Raw genomic sequence first — 18,850 nt, forward strand, 5'->3', positions numbered from 1 at the left:
TCAAGTCAGTTTCACTGTATTCATCCCCTCTGGAAGATTATACGTATAAATCTTGTTTTCCTATATTTTGATTATTATGGACAGTTGAAAAAATAATTTATTAGGATATTTGTGATTATGAACTTAAAGTGTATGTATTTACTATTATCCTAAGCCCAGCAGTCTGCTGTGGGGGGACACTCCGCCAACTGCATTCCCGGCCGAGGCAGGGCAGGATGTCTGTCTACCTTGGTCCCACTCCCAGAAGGCTTTGTGGGGAACAGTTGATGGATTTCCGTGCCAGGCACTTATCTTTATTTTGTGGATAACTGGTTTTTTTGTGCAGTGAAATCATCAAAGTTTGCATTCTTATTCTAGAAACTCAACACGTGCTCACTGAGGACCTGCTGCAGCAGTGAACCGAATTCCCTGAGTTAGGAACAGGTTTACAGTTCACTGTGATTCCTTGTATTCTACCTTTGAACAGAAGCAACGTATAAACAGTACTTACGAGTTTTCTGTAATCCACGAGCTTTGGAATCTTGGATTAATGAACATTTGGTTCCTCCATTTCTACCACCCCCAGTGGGAAAGTTTACTGGGGATGTTCTCGATGCCTTTTTGTCCCACGTCCACCCTATCAGTCTGTCTCCAGTAGCTGTTTCCAGTTTACACACTTCCACTGCCACCCCTGTTCTGGGCCACCAGCTTCTCCCACCTACACGACTTAGGGAGGCACTGGTCTGTCCATTTCCATTCTTGACCTTATATCAGTTCATGCTTTTGCACTGTGGCTGGAGAGGGCATTAAAATCTATAAACTGGACTTTCCTTTTGTGGTTAAAACCCCTCACTTGTTTTCTCACTCGTCGCCTTCACCCAGACCTGCATCCCTGGCCCCTGTGTCACCATTCAGCCCTGTCCAGCTCCACTCACCCCCTTGCTCACTGTTCTCCAGCTACAGTGAGAACAGATGCTGCCACAGGGCCCTTGCATGTGCTGTTCCCGGAAGTACCACTCTCTCCATTTTCCCCCTCCAGCTCCTGCTCCTTTCTCAGGCCTGGCTCAGACATCAGTTCTCCGGAGCAGCATCTCCCACACCATCTCTCTCACAGCAGCCCACTCTCCTGCAGAGTTCAGCACGCCTGCAGTTAGGGCTTGTGTGTGCGTGTTTTTTGTTTAATGTCCATCAGACTCTGAGCTGCATGAGGACAGAGGCCACATTCAGAACTGCATTTCCAGGACTTGCTACTGTGTCCAGCGCTTAGCTGCTGTCCCGTGGAGCGCTGTTCAGTGAATGAATGAGAGAATGATTCAGCATCGGCCAGCAGTGCTCATTCTATCGGGTCTGCATGTTGGTGCTCATGGTTTGTCCCAGTGGGCTGAGTTTGGATCAGACTTGTCATTGGGATCCTCCACTATCAACTCTAATTAGCTCTCGGGTCCAAGTTGCTGTAACGGTCATCATTTGTTTCAGGGAGTGCTGTGGCTGTTTATGGTTGTGAAGAAATCCAAGAGGTCAGTTTAGGCCAATTTCATCTGACGCAGGAGCTGATTCAGCAGTGTTTTCCAGAACCTACCGCAAACCAACGTCAGGTTAGAGGTTGTCGTAGGTAATGGTCATGAGCTGTGCACCTTGCGTCTTGAATAGTGTGCATGGGCCCCCGAGCTGCCGTTTCCTGTTAATTCTGGGTGGGGTCAGCTCTCACCTGTACTGACGGGAGGAGGTGGGAGGCCCCACAGTGTGGGGAGTGAGGAGGTGAGGACCCAGCCCTTTCTCTGACCACCTGGACCACTGGCCTGAGGGGAGCAAAGGCTCTAGGTGCACCCTGTGTCCCCGGGCCTGCTTTGCTTTGATCTCTGCCCTCTAGAAGTTCCGATGTTACTTGCTTTTCAAATGATGGGCATAATTGGGTGTGTCCAGTGAAACACACACGTTTTTCTTCTTACTATTCCCAAGTCACTTTCTATGTTGCTTTGTGTGTGGAAGCCTGTTGTTTTTCTGGGGCTCCCATCAAGTTGAAATTTAGAAAGTATTTACCTAAAATCTCTCTCCTTCTTCAGTTTATTCATCTGTAAAGTGGGGAGAATAACAGAACCCACCTCAGACAGCTTGAGTATTGAGTGCTGTGAAGTTGCTAGCACAGCACCTGAAACGTCGCAGTAGCAATGTTGCTGGTAGAGTGACTCACGTATGTGGTTGGTTCTTATCTTTTTTTTTGGCTGCGTTGGGTCTTCGTTGCTGCGTGCAGGCTTTCTCTAGTTGCGGCGAGCAGGGGCTACTCTTCATTGTGGTGCGGTGGCCTCTCCTGTTGCAGAGCATGGGCTGTAGGTGCGTGGGCTTCAGTAGTTGCAACACGCGGGCTCAGTAGTTGTGGCGCGTGGGCTTAGTTGCTCCGTGCCATGTGGGATCTTCCTGGACCAAGGCTCGAACCCATGTCCCCTGCGTTGGCAGGCGGATTCTTAACCACTGCGCCACCAGGGAAGCCCTGGTTCTTATCTTTAACTGGGTGTCTGGCTGACACATTTCCTTTTTTTTGATTTGGTCATTTTTTATTTTTATTTTTTTAAAAATTTTTATTAGAGTATAGTTAATTCACAATGTTGTATTAGTTTCAGGTGTACAGCAAAGTGAATCAGTTATACATATACATATACCCAGTCTTTTAGATCCTTTTCCCGCATAGGTCATTACAGAGTATTGAGTAGAGTTCCCTGTGCTATGCGGTAGGTCCTTATTAGTCATGTGTGTTATATATAGTAGTGTGTACATGTCCATCCCAATCTCCCAATTTATCCCTCCCCACCTCCCGCTTTCCCCTGGTAACCATAAGTTTGTTTCCTAACTCTGTGACTCTGTTTCTGTTTTTACAAAGTTCATTTGCACCATTTTTTTTTTTTTTTTTTTTGCGGTACGCGGGCCTCTCACTGTTGTGGCCTCTCCCGTTGCAGAGCACAGGCTCCGGACGCGCAGGCTCAGAGGCCATGGCTCACGGGCCCAGCTGCTCCGCGGCATGTGGGATCTTCCCGGACCGGGGCACGAACCCGTGTCCCCTGCATCGGCAGGCGGACTCCCAACCACTGTGCCACCAGGGAAGCCCCGCACCATATTTTTTAGATTCCACATATAAGCGATATCATATGATATTTGTCTTTCTCTGTCTGACCTACTTCACTCAGTACAACAATCTCTAGGTCCACCCATGTTGCTGCAAATGGCGTTATTTCTTTCTTTTTTATGGCTGAGTAATATTCCATTGTGTATATGTACTACATCTTCTTTATCCGTTCACGTTTCCTTTTTGAAATACTGAGGAGAGTTTTTCATTATAAACTTTATAATTGTTAATAATTCATCACAACTTGGAATACTTAACTCTGCTTTATTTTGTTTTGTTTTGCTTTAAAACAAACACATCAGTCACATAAGTGAATCCACCTTATTTTTAATGTCTTGCTTCTGTAGCCAAACTGGGAACAAGAAAGCGAAGAGGCCCCAAGTATTGGTCGGAGGCACTTGCAAATGTCCCAACTGTCAAAAATGACAGTCTCTTTTCTTGTTTTTTGTTTTGTGTTGTTTTGTTTTGTTTTTGTGGTACGCAGGCCTCTCCCGTTGCGGAGCACAGGCTCCGGACGCGCAGGCTCAGCGGCCATGGCTCACAGGCCCAGCCGCTCCGCGGCATATGGGATCCTCCCGGACCGGGGCACGAACCTGCAGCCCCTGCATCGGCAGGCGGACTCTCAACCACTGCGCCACCAGGGAAGACCTGTTTTGTTTTTTAACGTGAAAATAGAATAGTGACTAAGGTGACTGGAAGAAAGTGTGAATAGTGAGCATTTTGTCCTGTAGCCCTTTTTCTTGACCTGGTACTCTGCTGCCCTCCATTTCTCATCCTTCCATGCCTTTCCTAGAGGAAGCCTCTCTGTCATCAGGTTCGATCGCTTCTTTCTGTTCTGTTTCCCTGAAGCTCTGCTCGTGCTCAGACCCCTGCATCTGCTCGTGGAAGAGCCCTTGCAGAGTGCCTCCCATGTGTCTGAGGCCAGGGGAAGCTTAACCCTGCTGTTCCCAGCACCGCCTTCTTGGAGGGACCGCACCTCCCTCCTTCACGTCTGCCTCGACCTATAACACATAATAGGCGTCCTGTGAACGTGGGATTTGCCTTTGAAGTGTCATTTTTAAATACCCTCATTTAGAAAAATAAAGTGCCGTTAACATTTTTTTGTGAATTCCATGTCTTTAAGGAGCTTTGACTGTTAAATTGAAAATATGAGCGAATACCTAATAAGTAGTAACCGAGAACAATGCATGCTGGTTAAGGTTAGTTTGAACGCGATTGATTCCGAGTTCGTGCTTGTTGGGACGGATCTCTGGAGGCCGTTTATCTTTGTTTGGTCAAGGAACTGTTTCCTAATTAATTAAAGAGTTTAAGGGAGTTTGGCTGAAAAAGACATTGAGTCCTCAGTTCATTATGAAACATTCCTGGCAGTTCTGTTTGTCATCTCTAGACTGTTTTGTTTCTCTGTGACGTTGCAGGTGACAGCATGAGTCTCCAGACGTGTTTTCTAGCTCAGACGCTTTCTGAGCCACAATGGTGAATTTCACCGCCTTCAGTCTCCTCCGGGAGCAGCTCCCTGAGCTAATGATGGAAATTGGTCATTGCAGGTATTGAACATGAAACCACTACAGATCGTATTTCCCTCGAGAGCAGACCCCGAAAGCCCCCTCATCGACCTGGACCTTCACCTGCCCTTACTGTGCTTCAGACCTGAGAAGGTGCTACAGGTGCGCGTCCTTCCACACCTGTGAGCATCTCATGCTGACTGGCTTAATGGGGCATCAAAACTACTCAGAACACTTATCTTTCTGCTTAAAGCCGACATTCACCACAGAGCACGCTGTTTGCAGGCAGCACTTCTCTGGGGTCAGGTGGCTTTGGTCCTGGCAAGTGGAGTGGGGACCGCAGGGTGGAAGCTGCCCCGCGCCCGGCCTCGTTGGGCGGCGCCCTCGCAGTTGTTTCAGGCTTGCTCGCGGTGTTGTTGCTTCCCCAGATCCTAACGTGCCTTCTGACGGAGCAGCACGTCGTGTTCTTCTCGTCCAGCTGGGCTCTGCTGACGCTCGTGGCTGAGTGCTTCATGGCCTACCTGCACCCCCTGCAGTGGCAGCACACCTTCGTCCCCATCCTGTCGCGGCAGATGTTGGACTTCGTCATGGCGCCCACGTCCTTTCTCATGGGCTGCCACCTGGACCACTTTGAAGAAGTCAGCAAGGTTAGGCACCCGCCGCTGGATTCAGAGCATTGAGTCACGTGGGTGCTTTGCGGGGACGCGTGGGAAGCTGCTGGGAGGTGCCCTGCGGTGTGGGGGGCGCAGAGGCCCGCGGTCCCTCCATCACAGGGCGCTAATGCTACCTCCTTGTCCTCAAGGCCACACCCTGATGCCACTTCTCAGGCTACTTAAATTCACGACATCTGGTGGCTTCCAGGGTTTTCAGGGAGGTGAGGGCAGGCGTTGGAGTCGAGGGAACCGATTTCAAGTCTCAACCTCTGCTGCTTACTAGTTCTGCGACCCTGAGTGACTTACTGGCCTTTGCTAAGCCTCAGTCTCCTCATCTGGGAAGTGGGCACGGCCTCGGCCTCCCAGGGCTCTGGCTGAGGAATGTCCCCTGTCCTGCCTGGCAGGTGACTGGGCTTCATGGATGGGAGCCACCATTGTTATCACTCCATATTTTCCATTTTCCCTTTTTTGATTAAGCCTCTGTTGTTCATTAAAACCGTGGGCCTGCTTCCTAGAAGAGTGCAGGTGCATGCAGTGTATTGCTCCGTGTCCAAGGGGTCCGTGGGCCTTGCTGGGTCCAGTGGCCGTTTACTGGATTCAGCTTGGGGGCTGACCTGTGTCGGGGTGTTAGGCCTGGTTGTGAAAGGACAGGGAGTGTGCTGGCCACATCATCACAGCAGCGTCAAGGGGCCCATAGAGCAGGCTGGCGTACGGTAAGTGCTTAAAATGCAGCAGCTGTTTTTACTGCTGTGCTGGTGGGGTGCATTTCGAAGGGGAGCTCATGCCACAGGTTTGTGATAAACTGTGACATCGCCAGCAGGAAGAGCAGGTTGGGTTTTCTTAAAACAGCTTTTTTTCAGATATAATTTGCATACCACAGAGTTTCCTGGACTTAACTGTACAACTCAGTGGCTTTAGGAACTTGGTAGAGCTGTGACAGCTCATTTTAGACTCTTTGGTCAGCCCACAAAGAAACCCTGCATGTGTTAGCAGTCATCTCCCAACCCCCCAGACACTGGCGACCAGCATCTACTTTCTATCTCTGTGGAGTCGCCTGTTGTGTACACGTGGATTTTACGTAAATGGAATCATTCAGTGCGTGGTCTTTTATGACTGTCTTCTTTCACTTAGCGGCATGTTTTTTGAGGTTCGTCCGTGTAGCAGCACGTTATTTTTATTGCCGAGTAGGATTCCCTTGAATGAAGAGGCCGCAGTTGTTTATCCATTCGGGAGTTGAGAGCATTTGGGGTTGTTTGGACGTTTTGACCACAGCTGTGAATAATGCAGCTGTGGACACTCATGTACGAGTTTTTGTGTGGACACGCGTTTATTTACCTTGGTACGTACCTAGGAGAGGAATTTCCGGGTCAGGTGCCAGCGCTGTGTTTAACCATTTGAGAAATGTCCAGACTGTCGTTCCCCGCTGCTGCCCCAGACACCTTCCCTCCAGCAGAGGGCGAGCTCGATTTCCGCACTTCCTCCCAATGCTTGTCTTCTGTCTTTTTGATTCTCATCCTCCTGCTGGGTAGTTTTGCTGTGCGTTTCCCCAGTGACTCGCGATGTGCAGCACTTTTCCTTGCGTTTATTGGTAGTTGGTACGGGGTAGGTTCTCATTTAACTTCTTATTTTATTATTTTTAAATTTTTATTAGAGTATAGTTGATTTACAGTGTTGTTTAACTTTATTTTGAAAATTTCTAAGTGTACGCAAAAGCTGAGAGAAGAGTGGAAGGGATGCCGTGCACCGCTCTTTGTCCTCAGCCATCATCCGTTTTTTTCCCGGCGTTTTAGAGCAAATCCTGGCCAAGCCCAGCGTCCCTCCTGGGGCGGAGCCGGGACGTCTGTGTTGTTGGTAGAACCTATGATTCACCAGGGGACAAACACTGTGGGAAAAGGCCATTCAGACCTCATGGAAGGAGTGGAAAAACGTCACCCTCGCAAATGAGGAAAAAATAGGCATACTTTGTAGTTCAAAATTGTGTTTCTTTTTTTAGTCATTAGGGGAAAAACTGTCTTGTTTCAGCCCCTTTAGGAGGGAAACTTGCAGACATATTTACTTGATTCCAGTCCGCAGTCACAAAGGAAGTCGTTTTAGTGGTTTACCTGTTCTGGGTGGTTTTTAGGGCAAAGCAGCAGGTCTTGACTGAAAGTGTTTTGGGGTTTGTATGTCTTCTCGATGTGCTGGGAGCTCGGAAGGGGTCCTTGTTAAAGCTCCGTGTTCGTGCTCACGAGCGCGGCCTGTCCCCTGCTGGTTTAGCCTCTGCTCTGGGAGACGTGTTTGTGCCTATCTCACGTGCCATGAAACGCGTGCTGAGTGGCCGGCCCAGCACGAAAGCTGGGGAGGATTCTGGCGTCCTGTTCCCGGGACAGTTGAAGTGTAGAACTCCGGAGTGTGACTCATTATTTGTGTGTTTTGTCACAGATAAGACTTAACAAGTAAGCCATCCACGCATCTCAAGAACTCTTAAGTGTGTGGGATCCCTGAGCCCAGGACCCGCCTGTGCTCTGGTCCTGGGGCAGGTGGGGTGCAGAGCTGGCTGGGCCACTCAGCGGGCACCCTGAGTGTTGAATGTCGGAGTGCTCCCACTGGGGCTCTGGAATGTTCTCTCCAGGCTCCCTGAAGTGGTACATGGAGTGTTTGCACAAGGGTGGGTGAAGGCCTGACCTCGTATGTTGGAATCTTGACTCAAAGAGGCATTTTTAATCAAATTAGCTTGTTAACCTAACTCACGGTATACGCCGCATTTTTCTGGTAGATAATATAAGGCTTTGTGTGCGTATTAGATACGAGAATTTAATTATCGATGACACGATCTTGGTGAATGCAAAGTGTATCTTTGTGTTTTCAAAGATGTAAACAAATTCAGATTCTTACTCGATCTTTACAAACTTATTTTATAGGAAGCCGATGGTTTAATTCTGATAAACATCGACACTGGGAGCATCACCTTCTCTAACGATGAGGACGTTGACGTTCCTGACATCCCTCTCCTGGCGGCACAGACGTTTATTCAGAGGTAAGGGGGGAAATAGTAGGTATTTGGAAAAATCTTGTTCAGGTTCATACTTGCCAATTTCAAGTATCTCTTCCAATCTTATATTAACAAATGGTTTATGTAATATTTAGTAGTTTGGAAATTGTGAATATTTAAAAATAAAAGTCATTTGTCTTCATTCCAATCTTGTCTAAATACTAACGATGGCCCCCAGGCCAGGGGACGGTCACACCCGCGGGACACCTCTCGACCCTCTTCTGTGCCTGTGATCTCTGAAGTTCCTTCTCTGTCCTTCATTCCTTCATTCATTCATTCATCCACTCACCAGATATGTATCCAATGCATTGGGCAGAGTATGTATATAATGGGCAAACAGATGTGGCATCTGCCCCATGGCACTGTCAGTCGGGGGCCCCTGACGGCCATGACCCGCCATCCTTCCCTGGGCAGGAAGCTGTCTTCCCCTTTCACCCCCCCACCCCCCTACCCAGTGCTCTCTTAGTTCTCTTATTTTTTCGTACCTGTTTTGTGGCTCTTTGTGGTTTTTCCATCTCTATGACTACACTTCATTGGCTGAGATCAGGCAAGACAAAATTTTTCCAAAAAGGGCAGATAATAATTGTTGTAGGCTCTGCAGGCCCTGCGGCCTCTGTGGTGATCGGAGAGGCCTGACGGGGACTGCCCCATGTACTTCTTTCAGGGGGGGTGAAAGGAGGTGTGATTACTATTTACGCTGGGAAGAAGGTGCATCTGGGGCAGGTGGGTCGGGGCAGAGCCAGGGCTCCCTCAGGTGGACCTGCGGAGGACGTTTCCCCCTTTGGAATCTAATCAAATGGTGGTGGGAGAGTCCCTGCTTTTAGTCCTCCAGCTCGTGTGTGGACTTGAGGCAGGCCTGGCATGCAGCTCGTGGTGGGACCCATGGAGGGTGTGGGGCGGGGGCTAGTGCAGCAGGTGCTCCCGGCTGTCGTCAGGTAGCTGGACTGGTGCTCTGGTGACGCAGGAGCTGGTGACGCAGCCCGTCTTTGATCAGTGCCGACTGTTCCCCTTTACTTTGTCTGCTTTGTCTGCTGGAGGTCAGATGCGGGAGGAGCTGAGGCCTGAGTGGAGGGGAAGGAACGGGTGGTTCTGTGTTGGCTCCCTGACTTGGCTGTTCTCATTTCTGCCTCTTACCTCAGCGAGCGCTGCTGTAACAAACACCACCTAAGCAACAGACGTTTATTGTCTCCCAGTCCTGGAGGCTGGAAGTCCGAGATCATGGTGTTGGCAGAGTTGGTTCCTCCTGAGGCCTCTCTTTTTGGTGTGTAGATGACTGTCTTCTCCCTGTGTCCTCACGTGGTCGTCCCTCTGTGGGTGTCCGTGTTCCAATCTCCTCTTATAAGGACACCAGTCATATTGGATTAGGTCCCCCCTTGTGACCTCATTTTAACTTAATGACCTCCTTAAAGGCCCCGTCTCCAAACACAGTCACACTCTGAGGTGCTGGGGGTTAGGACTCCAACCTAGGAATTTGGGGGGACACAATTCAGCCTATAACACCTTGGTATCAATGATTTCTTCTACCTGGATGGTTTGTACAAAGTACGTGGGAGTGCCATCTTCATTATTGTTCCTTCCGTCTTCAAAAAATTTATAAAACTCCCCAAGCTGAGTCCAGGGGTGTGGAGTCCTGCGTGGCTGGCGGGCGGTGCGCAGGGGGCCCAGCCAGGGGTCTGGGTGGGAGCGTCTCCCTGCGTGAACTCCGAAGGTGAAGCCCACGTTCCTTATCATCCAGTCACTTTCTGATAAGCGCAGTCCCCAGTCCCCGGACTTGCAGAGGGTGACTTTCCAGGACTGGTGTTTGCCAGCGCTGGGCGCAGCTTCTCAAGAGTGTGCTTGGGTGGCGCATCCCCAGTGAGATGGGATCTTACCTCTGCCCTCGTGTTATTGTTAGAATTCTAGAACATGCCTGGGGGTTGGAGTCTCGCTTGGCCAGGGCCCCAGACAGTGGGACGTGGAGTCTCAGGCTCACCGTGGGGGGCGCTGTATAAATGTGAACTAACCCGTGCGTGGTCGGAGGCTCGTCTGTGAAGGGCTCTGGGACCGTGATCTGGGCTGTGGCAGTGGGTCTCCCCAGGGGGCCTGGGGTGACGAGCGCCCACACTCGGTATTGGCCGGGAGAGACAAGGGGCAGCAGCGCCCTTCTTCCCTGAGACGCCCCGTGCCTGGCCGCCCACTGCCACGCTGTCTTCCTCATCATGATCAGAGTGTGTGTCCGCCGGGTCCCCTCTGCCCCACCTGACCTTTGGATACTGTTGGGTGGGTTTACTTTGCATATTTAAAGCCTCAGATTTGCTCTTTGGTGTCCAAAGTCTCAGGTAAAAGTGCAGCCTTGGGGGCTTCCCTGGTGGCGCAGTGGTTGGGAGTCCGCCTGCCGATGCAGGGGACACGGGTTCGTGCCCCGGTCTGGGAAGATCCCACATGCCGTGGAGCGGCTGGGCCCGTGAGCCATGGCCGCTGAGCCTGCGCGTCTGGAGCCTGTGCTCTGCAACGGGAGAGGCCGCAGTGGTGAGAGGCCCGCGTACCGCAAAAAAAAAAAAAAAGTGCAGCCTTGGGCAGTGTTGGGGAGGCCAGGATCCTGTGTGATGAAAACCGCTGTGAGCCCCCGTCCCTGAGAACCTCCGGACAAGTAAATGGCCGTGCCTCGTGCCCCCGAGCCTGCCTGGGCAGGGAAGCTGCGCCGTCCCTCCCAGACCCACTGGAAACCCTTTGGCCGTCGTGGAAGGGCAGGTGCCTGCAAAGGAGGACAGGACACTCAGCTTGTGTAAAGACGTGTGTGGTCCAAAGACGAGGCCTTCGTGAATCCTGCACTAATGAGCCGTTTGTGCTGGGAGGTGAATAAACTCCCAATAGGGATGTATTTGTAATGATACCCTCCCCGCCCCAGTTATCGATAGGGAGTCTGAGTGTCCTGAGAGTGTTAACTTCCCTCTTCCCGGAGGGTTCTCTCTGACCGGTAGGCAGCAGTCAGTCGCGTGATACGGGCTGGGCCGTGGTCAGTGTCTCTCTGCTCCTTCCCAGGGTCCAGAGCCTTCAGATGCACCGTGAGCTGGACCTCGCTCACCTCTGCGCCAGCACAGACCTGAACGAGGGCCGAGCCTGCCAGCGGGCCTGGCAGCAGCGGCTTAACTGTCAGATCCAGCAGATCACCCTGCAGCTGCTCGTCTGCATCTTCAGGTGTTTAAAGCAACCTGCTCCCCAGCCAGCTCCCGGTCCCACAGTGGCCACGGCCCCAAAGCCCGGGGACTGAAATCCAGGAGTGATGAGAGAGGGGCCCCTGCCTCCACGAGGATCCCTGGGAGTGTGTGTACCCCGCCTGGGGCCTTGCCACCCCCTCGTCTCTCTTGCGATTGACCACCTTGGATAGTCAGGCCCGGGTAGGGGGACAGACGGATCATTTCGGGAATGAAGCTGCCCAAAGGAGAGCCCAGGCTGGAGCACCCAGGACTGGCCCCCGTTAGAAACTCTTCTTCTTTCTTCCCACCACTGTCACCGTCAGCATCTATGGTGTGCTGTTGGGAACCAGCCCTTGAGCTGAATCAGTTAAATAGACAGTGCGGTGTGTTTACTTCAGTGCGATACAGTGCAGGCGTCGAGTGCCTGCTGCTGGCCTAAATGTGCCCTCCTTTAAGGAGCATGATGGTAAACGTATGCCTACGTTTATAGCAGCCTTTGTGGAGACGTTATTGGCGGCAAAGCCTTCAGGCCTTTTCTTTCTTCCCACTCTCCCTTCTCTGCTTTGTCTTGCAGCCTCTTCTCTCCCTCTCTCTCTCCCTCCCTCTCTCTCTCCCTTCCCCCTCTCCCTCTCTCCCTCTTTCTCTCTCCCTCCCTCCCTCTCTCCCTCCCTCTCTCCCTCCCTCTCTCTCTCCCTCTCTCTCTCCCTCTCTCTCTTTCTCTTTCTCTCCCTCTCCCTCTCTCCCTCTCTCCCTCTCTCTCTATCTCTCTCCCCCCTCCTCTGTCTCTCTCTCTGTCTCTGTCTCTCTCCCCGCCCTCTCTGTCTCTCTCTCCCTCTCCCTCCCTCCCTCTCTCTCTTTCTCCCTTCCCCCCTCCCTCTCTTCTTCTCTCTCTCTCCCTCCCTCTCTCCCTCTCTCCCTCTCTCCCTCTCTCTCTCTCTCTCTCCCTCTCTCTCCCTCCCCTGTCTCTCCTTCTCTCTCTCCCCCCCCCCACTCTCTCTCTCTCTCTCTCTCTCTCTCTCCCTCCCACTCTCTCTCCCTCTCCCCGCCTCACCTCCTGGGTTGTGTAGCAGGGAGGGTGGCAACACCAGGTCCCCTTCGGATCTGGACAGACCCTGCCTGGGAGGGGTCTTTAAACCAGAGCTGGCCAACTTGATGACACTCAGTGTGATTCTTTCAAAATCAGCATTTTAATGGTTGTATTCTTTGGCTGTCTGTATGTATGTAAGCAAATGATTTATTAGGAAGACGGGATGTCAGGTTATAGATGGGTTGTATTAGCTCTTTGCTCAGAGCAGTATAATTTGTGTGGTTGTCGAAATGTAGTTTTCCTTTTGTTCTTTTAATATGAAATCTTTCATGAAGGGTTTTTTTTTTTTAATACTCTGCAAACTTGATGAGTTTAGTTCATTAAAAAGAAAATACGATATCAGGTGAAGTAATTTTTTCCCTCACAAGAGAAGGAAAACATCGGACGTGCTACGTCCTGAATATGCCCTGTAGGATTACTGATTCTCTTGGTAGGCTCTCACGGCAGATCAGGGGGTCGTGTGCCCAAGCCCCCACGGTGTAGGATGGGGAAGTGGCCGGCGAGGGTCCGGCTGGTGGCCGAGCTGGGTCAGTGCTCAGAGTCTGGGTGCCCTTCCTGTGTCACCACCCTGAACTCAGTTTTATTTGTATGAACAATTATGGGTGATTGCGTCTTCATTTGCATAAGGAGCTAGGGGGCTCGAAGAAGACAGACACCCCCCCACCCTGACCTTCATTCCAGTTGGGGGAAAGCTCTGCTTGAAGTGACGAGAAAGCCCCACCACAGAATACATCCAAACCGTGTCCCTCAGCGCTCAGGGTACTGTTCCTACAGACAGGGCTTTTCAAAGTGTGGATTTCTTGTTACTGTTTTTCTGCTAACAGCAATGTCTTTTTCATGTATTTAAAAATATTTCAACTCTTAGACTATCTTTCTTCATCAGGGGAGTGAAGAATCACTTAAATTATGAACATAGGGTGTTCAATAGTGAAGAGTTTCTCAAAACAAGAGCTCCGGGGGACCAGCAGTTTTATAAACAGGTAAGAGGTGTGTGGGGTTTGTGTGTGTGTATAGTCGCTCCTTCGCCCTTTTCTGTATCTAAAGTATTTTTCAAGTCGTGTTTCCAGTATCTGTTAATATTCTATTCAGTGTCTTAGCTTTTCTAAAAGTTTGTTTTAGCGTGGTTTCTTCTGATCCTTTGGCCAGCTCTGATTTTTTTTAATTGGCTTTTTAGAGTGGGATTTACATATAACAGAATGCACTCATTTTAAGTATAGTGAGTGCAGAGTTTTGACCAAGGCGTGTACCTGGTCGCCCCTTCCTCAGTCTGGATCTAGAACCTTTCCATCATGCCGCACAATTCCATGCCCTTCCCATCACCGCCCCCTTCCCAGGGCCGGGCAGCATCCACACTCCCTGGGAGCTGACTTGGAGATTGTTGCGTGTGAGTCTGGAGACGGGGTGCGCTGGCTGTGAGGTGCGGAGCGTTAGAGAGGCTGCCGTCCCCAGGAGACGCCAGAATCCATGACGAAACACAGGGACTGCGGCTGCTGCTGTCCCGGGGGGCAGGGTGGTTTGGACTTTTGAACTTTCTGTGGTTTTTCAAATGCAAAGAGTGGCTGATTCTTTGAGATTGGCTGGTGAGGGATTGAGGGGAAATCTTAGATTATGATAAATTAAGAAAGCTACCTGTGTCTGGGCACTTTTGTCCAAAGGTGCTGGCGAGAGGCCTCGGGTCGGGAAGGGCCACCCGTGCAGTGGCTGCAGCTGCCCTGGCAGCTCGGGGAGGAGAGGACCGTGGATCAGGCGCAATAACCTGCCCCTCGGTGTCTGTTCCAGGTCTTGGATACCTACATGTTTCATGCTTTCCTCAAGGCTCGGCTCAGCAGAAGGATGGACGCCTTTGCCCAGATGGACCTCTGCACGCAGTCCGAAGAGGACAGGTTTGCATATTACGTTCTAAAGGATGCACGACTCCTTGGGTGTCCGTGTGCTCAAGGAGCACAGTTTTATGTGGAAGGATAAATGACAAATTCGATCAGAGAAGTCTCACATTTAGAAATTCATAATGAGTCGGGTAACACGTCAGGCTCCTCCCCGTGCACTTCTGTTTCTTGCGGGGGGCGCTGGACGTACCTGCAGAGGCAGCTCTGGGTACCTGCAGCGGTAGCTCTGGGTCTTTGTGCTGTTTTCTCCCCATTTCCTTCTCTTTCTCTCCCCACATCGTCACCGTTTCCCGCCTCTTCCATGCCGCTTTTCCTGAACCCCTCAAACGCATGTCGGCTGTCGATGACGCCCTTGTTCTGTGTGTTGTGGCTTCTCCTGGGGTGCGGACTGTATGCAGCCCTCACTACACGTGGGAGAGCCAGGAGCGTGCCCGCCGTTTCCCGCTCCGTGTGGCAATGCTGGATTCTGGTCACCACGGTGGGGAGAATGCCCAGTTGAGCCTGTGCTTCAACCGTTGCCGTGTCTACGAGGTGTTGGGTTTTTCCACCCAGGATAGACGGGATGCTCCTGAGTCCAAGAAGACCCACCGTGGAGAAGATGGCCAGCCGGAAGCCCTCGGCCCCGCACGGGGCTCACAGGCGCATGGTGGTCAGCATGCCCAACCTGCAGGACATCGCGGTGCCCGAGCTGCCGCCCCGGAACTCGTCGCTGCGGAAGATGCGTACCGAGGATTGTGGAGGCAGCCACACAGGTGGTGCAGCCACGCCCGTGCTGTGGCTTTCCTCGCTCACTTGGTTCTCACGCTGCCCGTCACTGAAAGAAACCACAGCTCGTTTCAGTAGAAGCGAAGGGGGGCTTATGGCTGTAGCTTTCTGGCAACTAGTCATTTGAAATATTTTTAGAACATTCATTTTGCAGACTGTGCTTATTACAGAAAGCGATTTCTCGTCTGCATTTTCCATCGCCCCGTCCCACTGTTTTCATACTTGTGTGTGTATATGCACGTATGTGTATGTGTACATAGGAGATACGTGTTTACATATATGACTGTCTAAGGGGATGCAGCAACTCTTAGGCCCCCAGTGATTGCCAGGCCCTTCCTACGGGCTGAGGGTACAGAGGAAGCCAGTGCCCTTGGGAGAAACTGCAGTGAGGCCAGCGCTGTGAGCCACTCGGACCCCCAGTGGCTGCTGCCTCGGGCTAAGGCACCAGTACCAGCTGGTACCTCCTGGCGCATTCGCGGGAGAGCTGGAGGCTGAGTGGGGATCATGCCGGCGACGCCAGGAGGGGCCGCGTGTTCAAATGAAAAGACCTTACTGACCTTCTGGAGGCTCCTGGTGGGTCTGAGTCCCCTGCACAGCTGCTTTCTGGCTGTGTGACCCTGGGGTACCCAGTAGCTGTGTACCGGGGACCCGGGGAGGCCTCAGTCCCCACCCTGGGAGATGGGCATGGTAACAGTACCCATGGCGCAGAGCTGCTGTTACGGTGAATGAAACAGCTGTTTGGGAGGTTTACCCGCCTGGCAGGTGCGTCTCGGCCTAGGTTATTAGCTTAGTCCTTCAACAAAGACTCACCGCCACGTGTTTCAACTTAGCATCAACAGTTTTAACAAATAACACTATTTGTGCCATGGGAGCAGTGAGGGGCCCCGTTCAGCGTGGGGCACGTGGAACTTTCTGGAAGAGGCACGGGGCGTCCTGCTCCACGCTGCACCCGAGGCACAGAAACGGCCCTGGGCAGGGTGACGGGGTGGGAACGCGTGTCTGTTTCTAAGGTCCATGCTAACCGTTCATCTCCCCTTCACTTCTCAGTTCTGGACGTGCCCCCCAAGTTGACATACACCTTCAAGATCCCGGAAATCCACTTTCCACTGGTGGGCCAGTGTGTGCAGGCGTTCCACGCGGACTGCGTGGCCCAGCTGAGCAAAGCCATGGACTCGCTGGCCCCCGAGAACTCGGTGCTGCTGGCGAGGTACTTCTACCTGCGCGGGCTCGTCCAGCTGATGCAGGGCCAGCTGCTGGGCGCCCTCCTGGACTTCCAGAGCCTGTACAAGACGGACGTGCGCATCTTTCCCGCCGACCTCGTCCAGAGGACGGTGAAGTCCCTGTCGGCGCCCGAGCGCGCGCAGGCCGAGCGGACGCCCGAGCTGCGCCGGCTCATCAGTGAGGTCGTGGACAAGCCCGAGGACGCCCCCAAGGCCGACGACCGCGTGAAGAACTTCGAGCTGCCCAAGAAGCACATGCAGCTGGACGACTTTGTGAAGAGGGTGCAGGAGTCGGGCATCGTGAAGGACGCGGGCATCATACACCGGCTCTTCGAGGCGTTAACCGTAGGTAGGAGGATGCCCGCGGGGTGGGTGGCGCAGACCCTCGAGAGCAGGTTGGCCCAGCCTGGAGGAGCCTTGCGGGGCGGGCGAGGGCTTTACCTGCTTCCTGGGCTGGCCGAGGCTCTGGGAAGGGGGTGGGGATGGAGGGCCTGGTGACACTTAATGGCATCTCTCCCGTCCTGGGGGGTTGCTCGCTGTGTGCTGACCCCTTCCTCCCACATGGGGACGCATGTCTCCAGCCGGAATGCTTCAGGCACCTCCACCGCCGCTGCTTTTGTTTCCCACGTTTACTGCAGTCGTCTGGTTGGTCCAGAACCCTTTCCTCCCCTCCCTCCTCAGAGGGACACTGTCCCAAACTTGACCTTTCCCTTCTGACCAAGTTCTTATGCGTTTGCGGCACGTGGACGCACCCACAAGCAGAACGTAGGATTTGTGCGTTTGTAAACTATACGTGACTCACGCGGTACGTGTGTGTTGGTCTGCATTTTCAAAGCGTATCCGTGGTGCTCACAGGCGTCTCGCCGTGCCTTTGCTGCCGACGGTGTTGTGCACGTGAGGGCGGCGCAGCGTGTTGGCCTGTACTCTTGGTCGTGTCCGCCTGTCCTGATGCTGACGAGTGAGGCTCGCAGCCTGCCCCCCGGTCGTGGATGGCCTTCTCTAGGATGCTGCTGCAGCCCCGTCGGGTGGGAGCTGCCATCCCCCCAGCAGGTCCCTCAAGGCGGGTCTGCAGCACGGGAGGCTGCCCAGCCGCACCTCCTGGGCAGCGCGGGGTGCAGTTGTCTGAAGTATTCTGCGGTTTGGTGAGCAAGGTGGCCTCGCACTGAGCGTCAGCACCTGTGCTCGGGGCGTCTGGGCCTCTCTCCTTGGAGCTGCGCGGCACAGCCTGGCCTGTTTTTCCATCGGGTCGGATCTCCTTCCGTGTCCTGTGCGGGAGTCCCTGTGTCCTCTGGAAAGGCCGTGCTTTGCTGGTAACAGGTGTGGGATGTCCTTCCTCGTTACGCGGCTGCCGTCAAGTTGCCCGGCCTCTCTGTACCCACGCGCGCCGCCTTCCCACCAGTGGAGGGATGGGGCCGCTTGTTCACAGTCCCTCCATCGGTCTGATGGGGGCGCGGCCGGCCCAGCGCCCACGGGACCCTCCGCGTGGTGTCACCTTATGTCGGCCGCGGAGAAGTGGCCCGTCGTGGCCAGCCAGTCTCATCTCCCTGGGCATCTGTGGGCGACTGGTGCTGCCCAGGGGACTCCCATGGGCAGGGCAGTGGGGGGTGCACTGAGTCCGCCAGGGGCAGAGGTTCTCGCGGGGTCAACCAGCAGCACCCAGGCCACCGGGAGGTGGGGCGCAGGCGCTGTGGGGCTCAGCGCTCTCAGAGGAGGCCCTGCCCCCCCCTTCCCACGCGGGCCCTCGCGAGGACACAAGGATACGAGCACTAGGCCAGCTGCAGGGCCTGAAGTACCGCGGCGTAATCCACCCGGGGGGGCTGTTCTCGTGTGACGAGGTGTCTGGACGTGCAGCCGGCCCTTTCCTCTCCCCCCAGCCCAGCCCGTTGCTGCGCAGCCCGGGGGGCCGATGGCCTGGGCGGCGCTCTTTTCCTGGGAGAAGAGGGCCTGGCCCTCCCAGCTCTCATCTCTCCTTGGCCAGAAGCGTGTCCCACGGGAGCCAGACAGTGTGGCTTACGGCTGAACACGTGGGCGCCGTCCAGCAGCCCCAGACTTGCGGGGACGTGAAAGGACACCCGGGAGGGCATCCTCAGATGACCACGGTGACAGTGCCGTCGATGGCCCTGTTGTCACTTAGGCTCCATTTGCATTGCAAGCAGGTCATTGTTGGCCTTGATTCTGGGATACGTGCACCGTTGTCGCGCAGCATCCAATGTACGTTTCTGCCTGACGGGCGCGTATGTGCTAATAAAAGGAGGATTAGGTCAAAGCTGAAGGTCACCATCTTAGAATAAACGGATGTAACATAAGAACACACGTCGGAGTCTGGTATTCGAGGTGCAGGGCCCTCACGACCTGGCCCCAGGGCGGGGAGTCAGCTGTGTGTGGCCTTCAGTGTGGCCCACGGGAGCTGGTGACCCTGCCTCCCCTGTAAGA

The 18,850-nt window shown here is 53.3% G+C and overlaps 1 protein-coding gene across 11 annotated transcripts in view; it reads left to right on the forward strand.

The window, feature by feature from the left end:
* The window catches only part of DENND3 (DENN domain containing 3), a 59,358-nt gene that overhangs the window by 14,666 nt on the left and 25,842 nt on the right, over window positions 1-18,850 (forward strand). For 7 of the 11 annotated variants that reach the window (XM_073794850.1, XM_033842749.2, XM_019931948.3 and 4 more), the window contains exons 6-13: window positions 4,642-4,761; window positions 5,028-5,246; window positions 8,153-8,268; window positions 11,305-11,460; window positions 13,430-13,526; window positions 14,326-14,429; window positions 14,985-15,184; window positions 16,245-16,766. In XM_073794850.1, the coding sequence (XP_073650951.1) occupies window positions 4,642-4,761; window positions 5,028-5,246; window positions 8,153-8,268; window positions 11,305-11,460; window positions 13,430-13,526; window positions 14,326-14,429; window positions 14,985-15,184; window positions 16,245-16,766 (1,534 nt within the window). The remainder of the gene's footprint in view (window positions 1-4,641; window positions 4,762-5,027; window positions 5,247-8,152; window positions 8,269-11,304; window positions 11,461-13,429; window positions 13,527-14,325; window positions 14,430-14,984; window positions 15,185-16,244; window positions 16,767-18,850) is intronic. The other 4 variants (XM_033842745.2, XM_033842746.2, XM_019931951.3 and 1 more) reach the window with 3 other exon arrangements.

The sequence above is a fragment of the Tursiops truncatus genome, chromosome 17, assembly GCF_011762595.2.
Source record: "Tursiops truncatus isolate mTurTru1 chromosome 17, mTurTru1.mat.Y, whole genome shotgun sequence".
In the NCBI taxonomy this organism is placed as follows: domain Eukaryota; kingdom Metazoa; phylum Chordata; class Mammalia; order Artiodactyla; family Delphinidae; genus Tursiops; species Tursiops truncatus.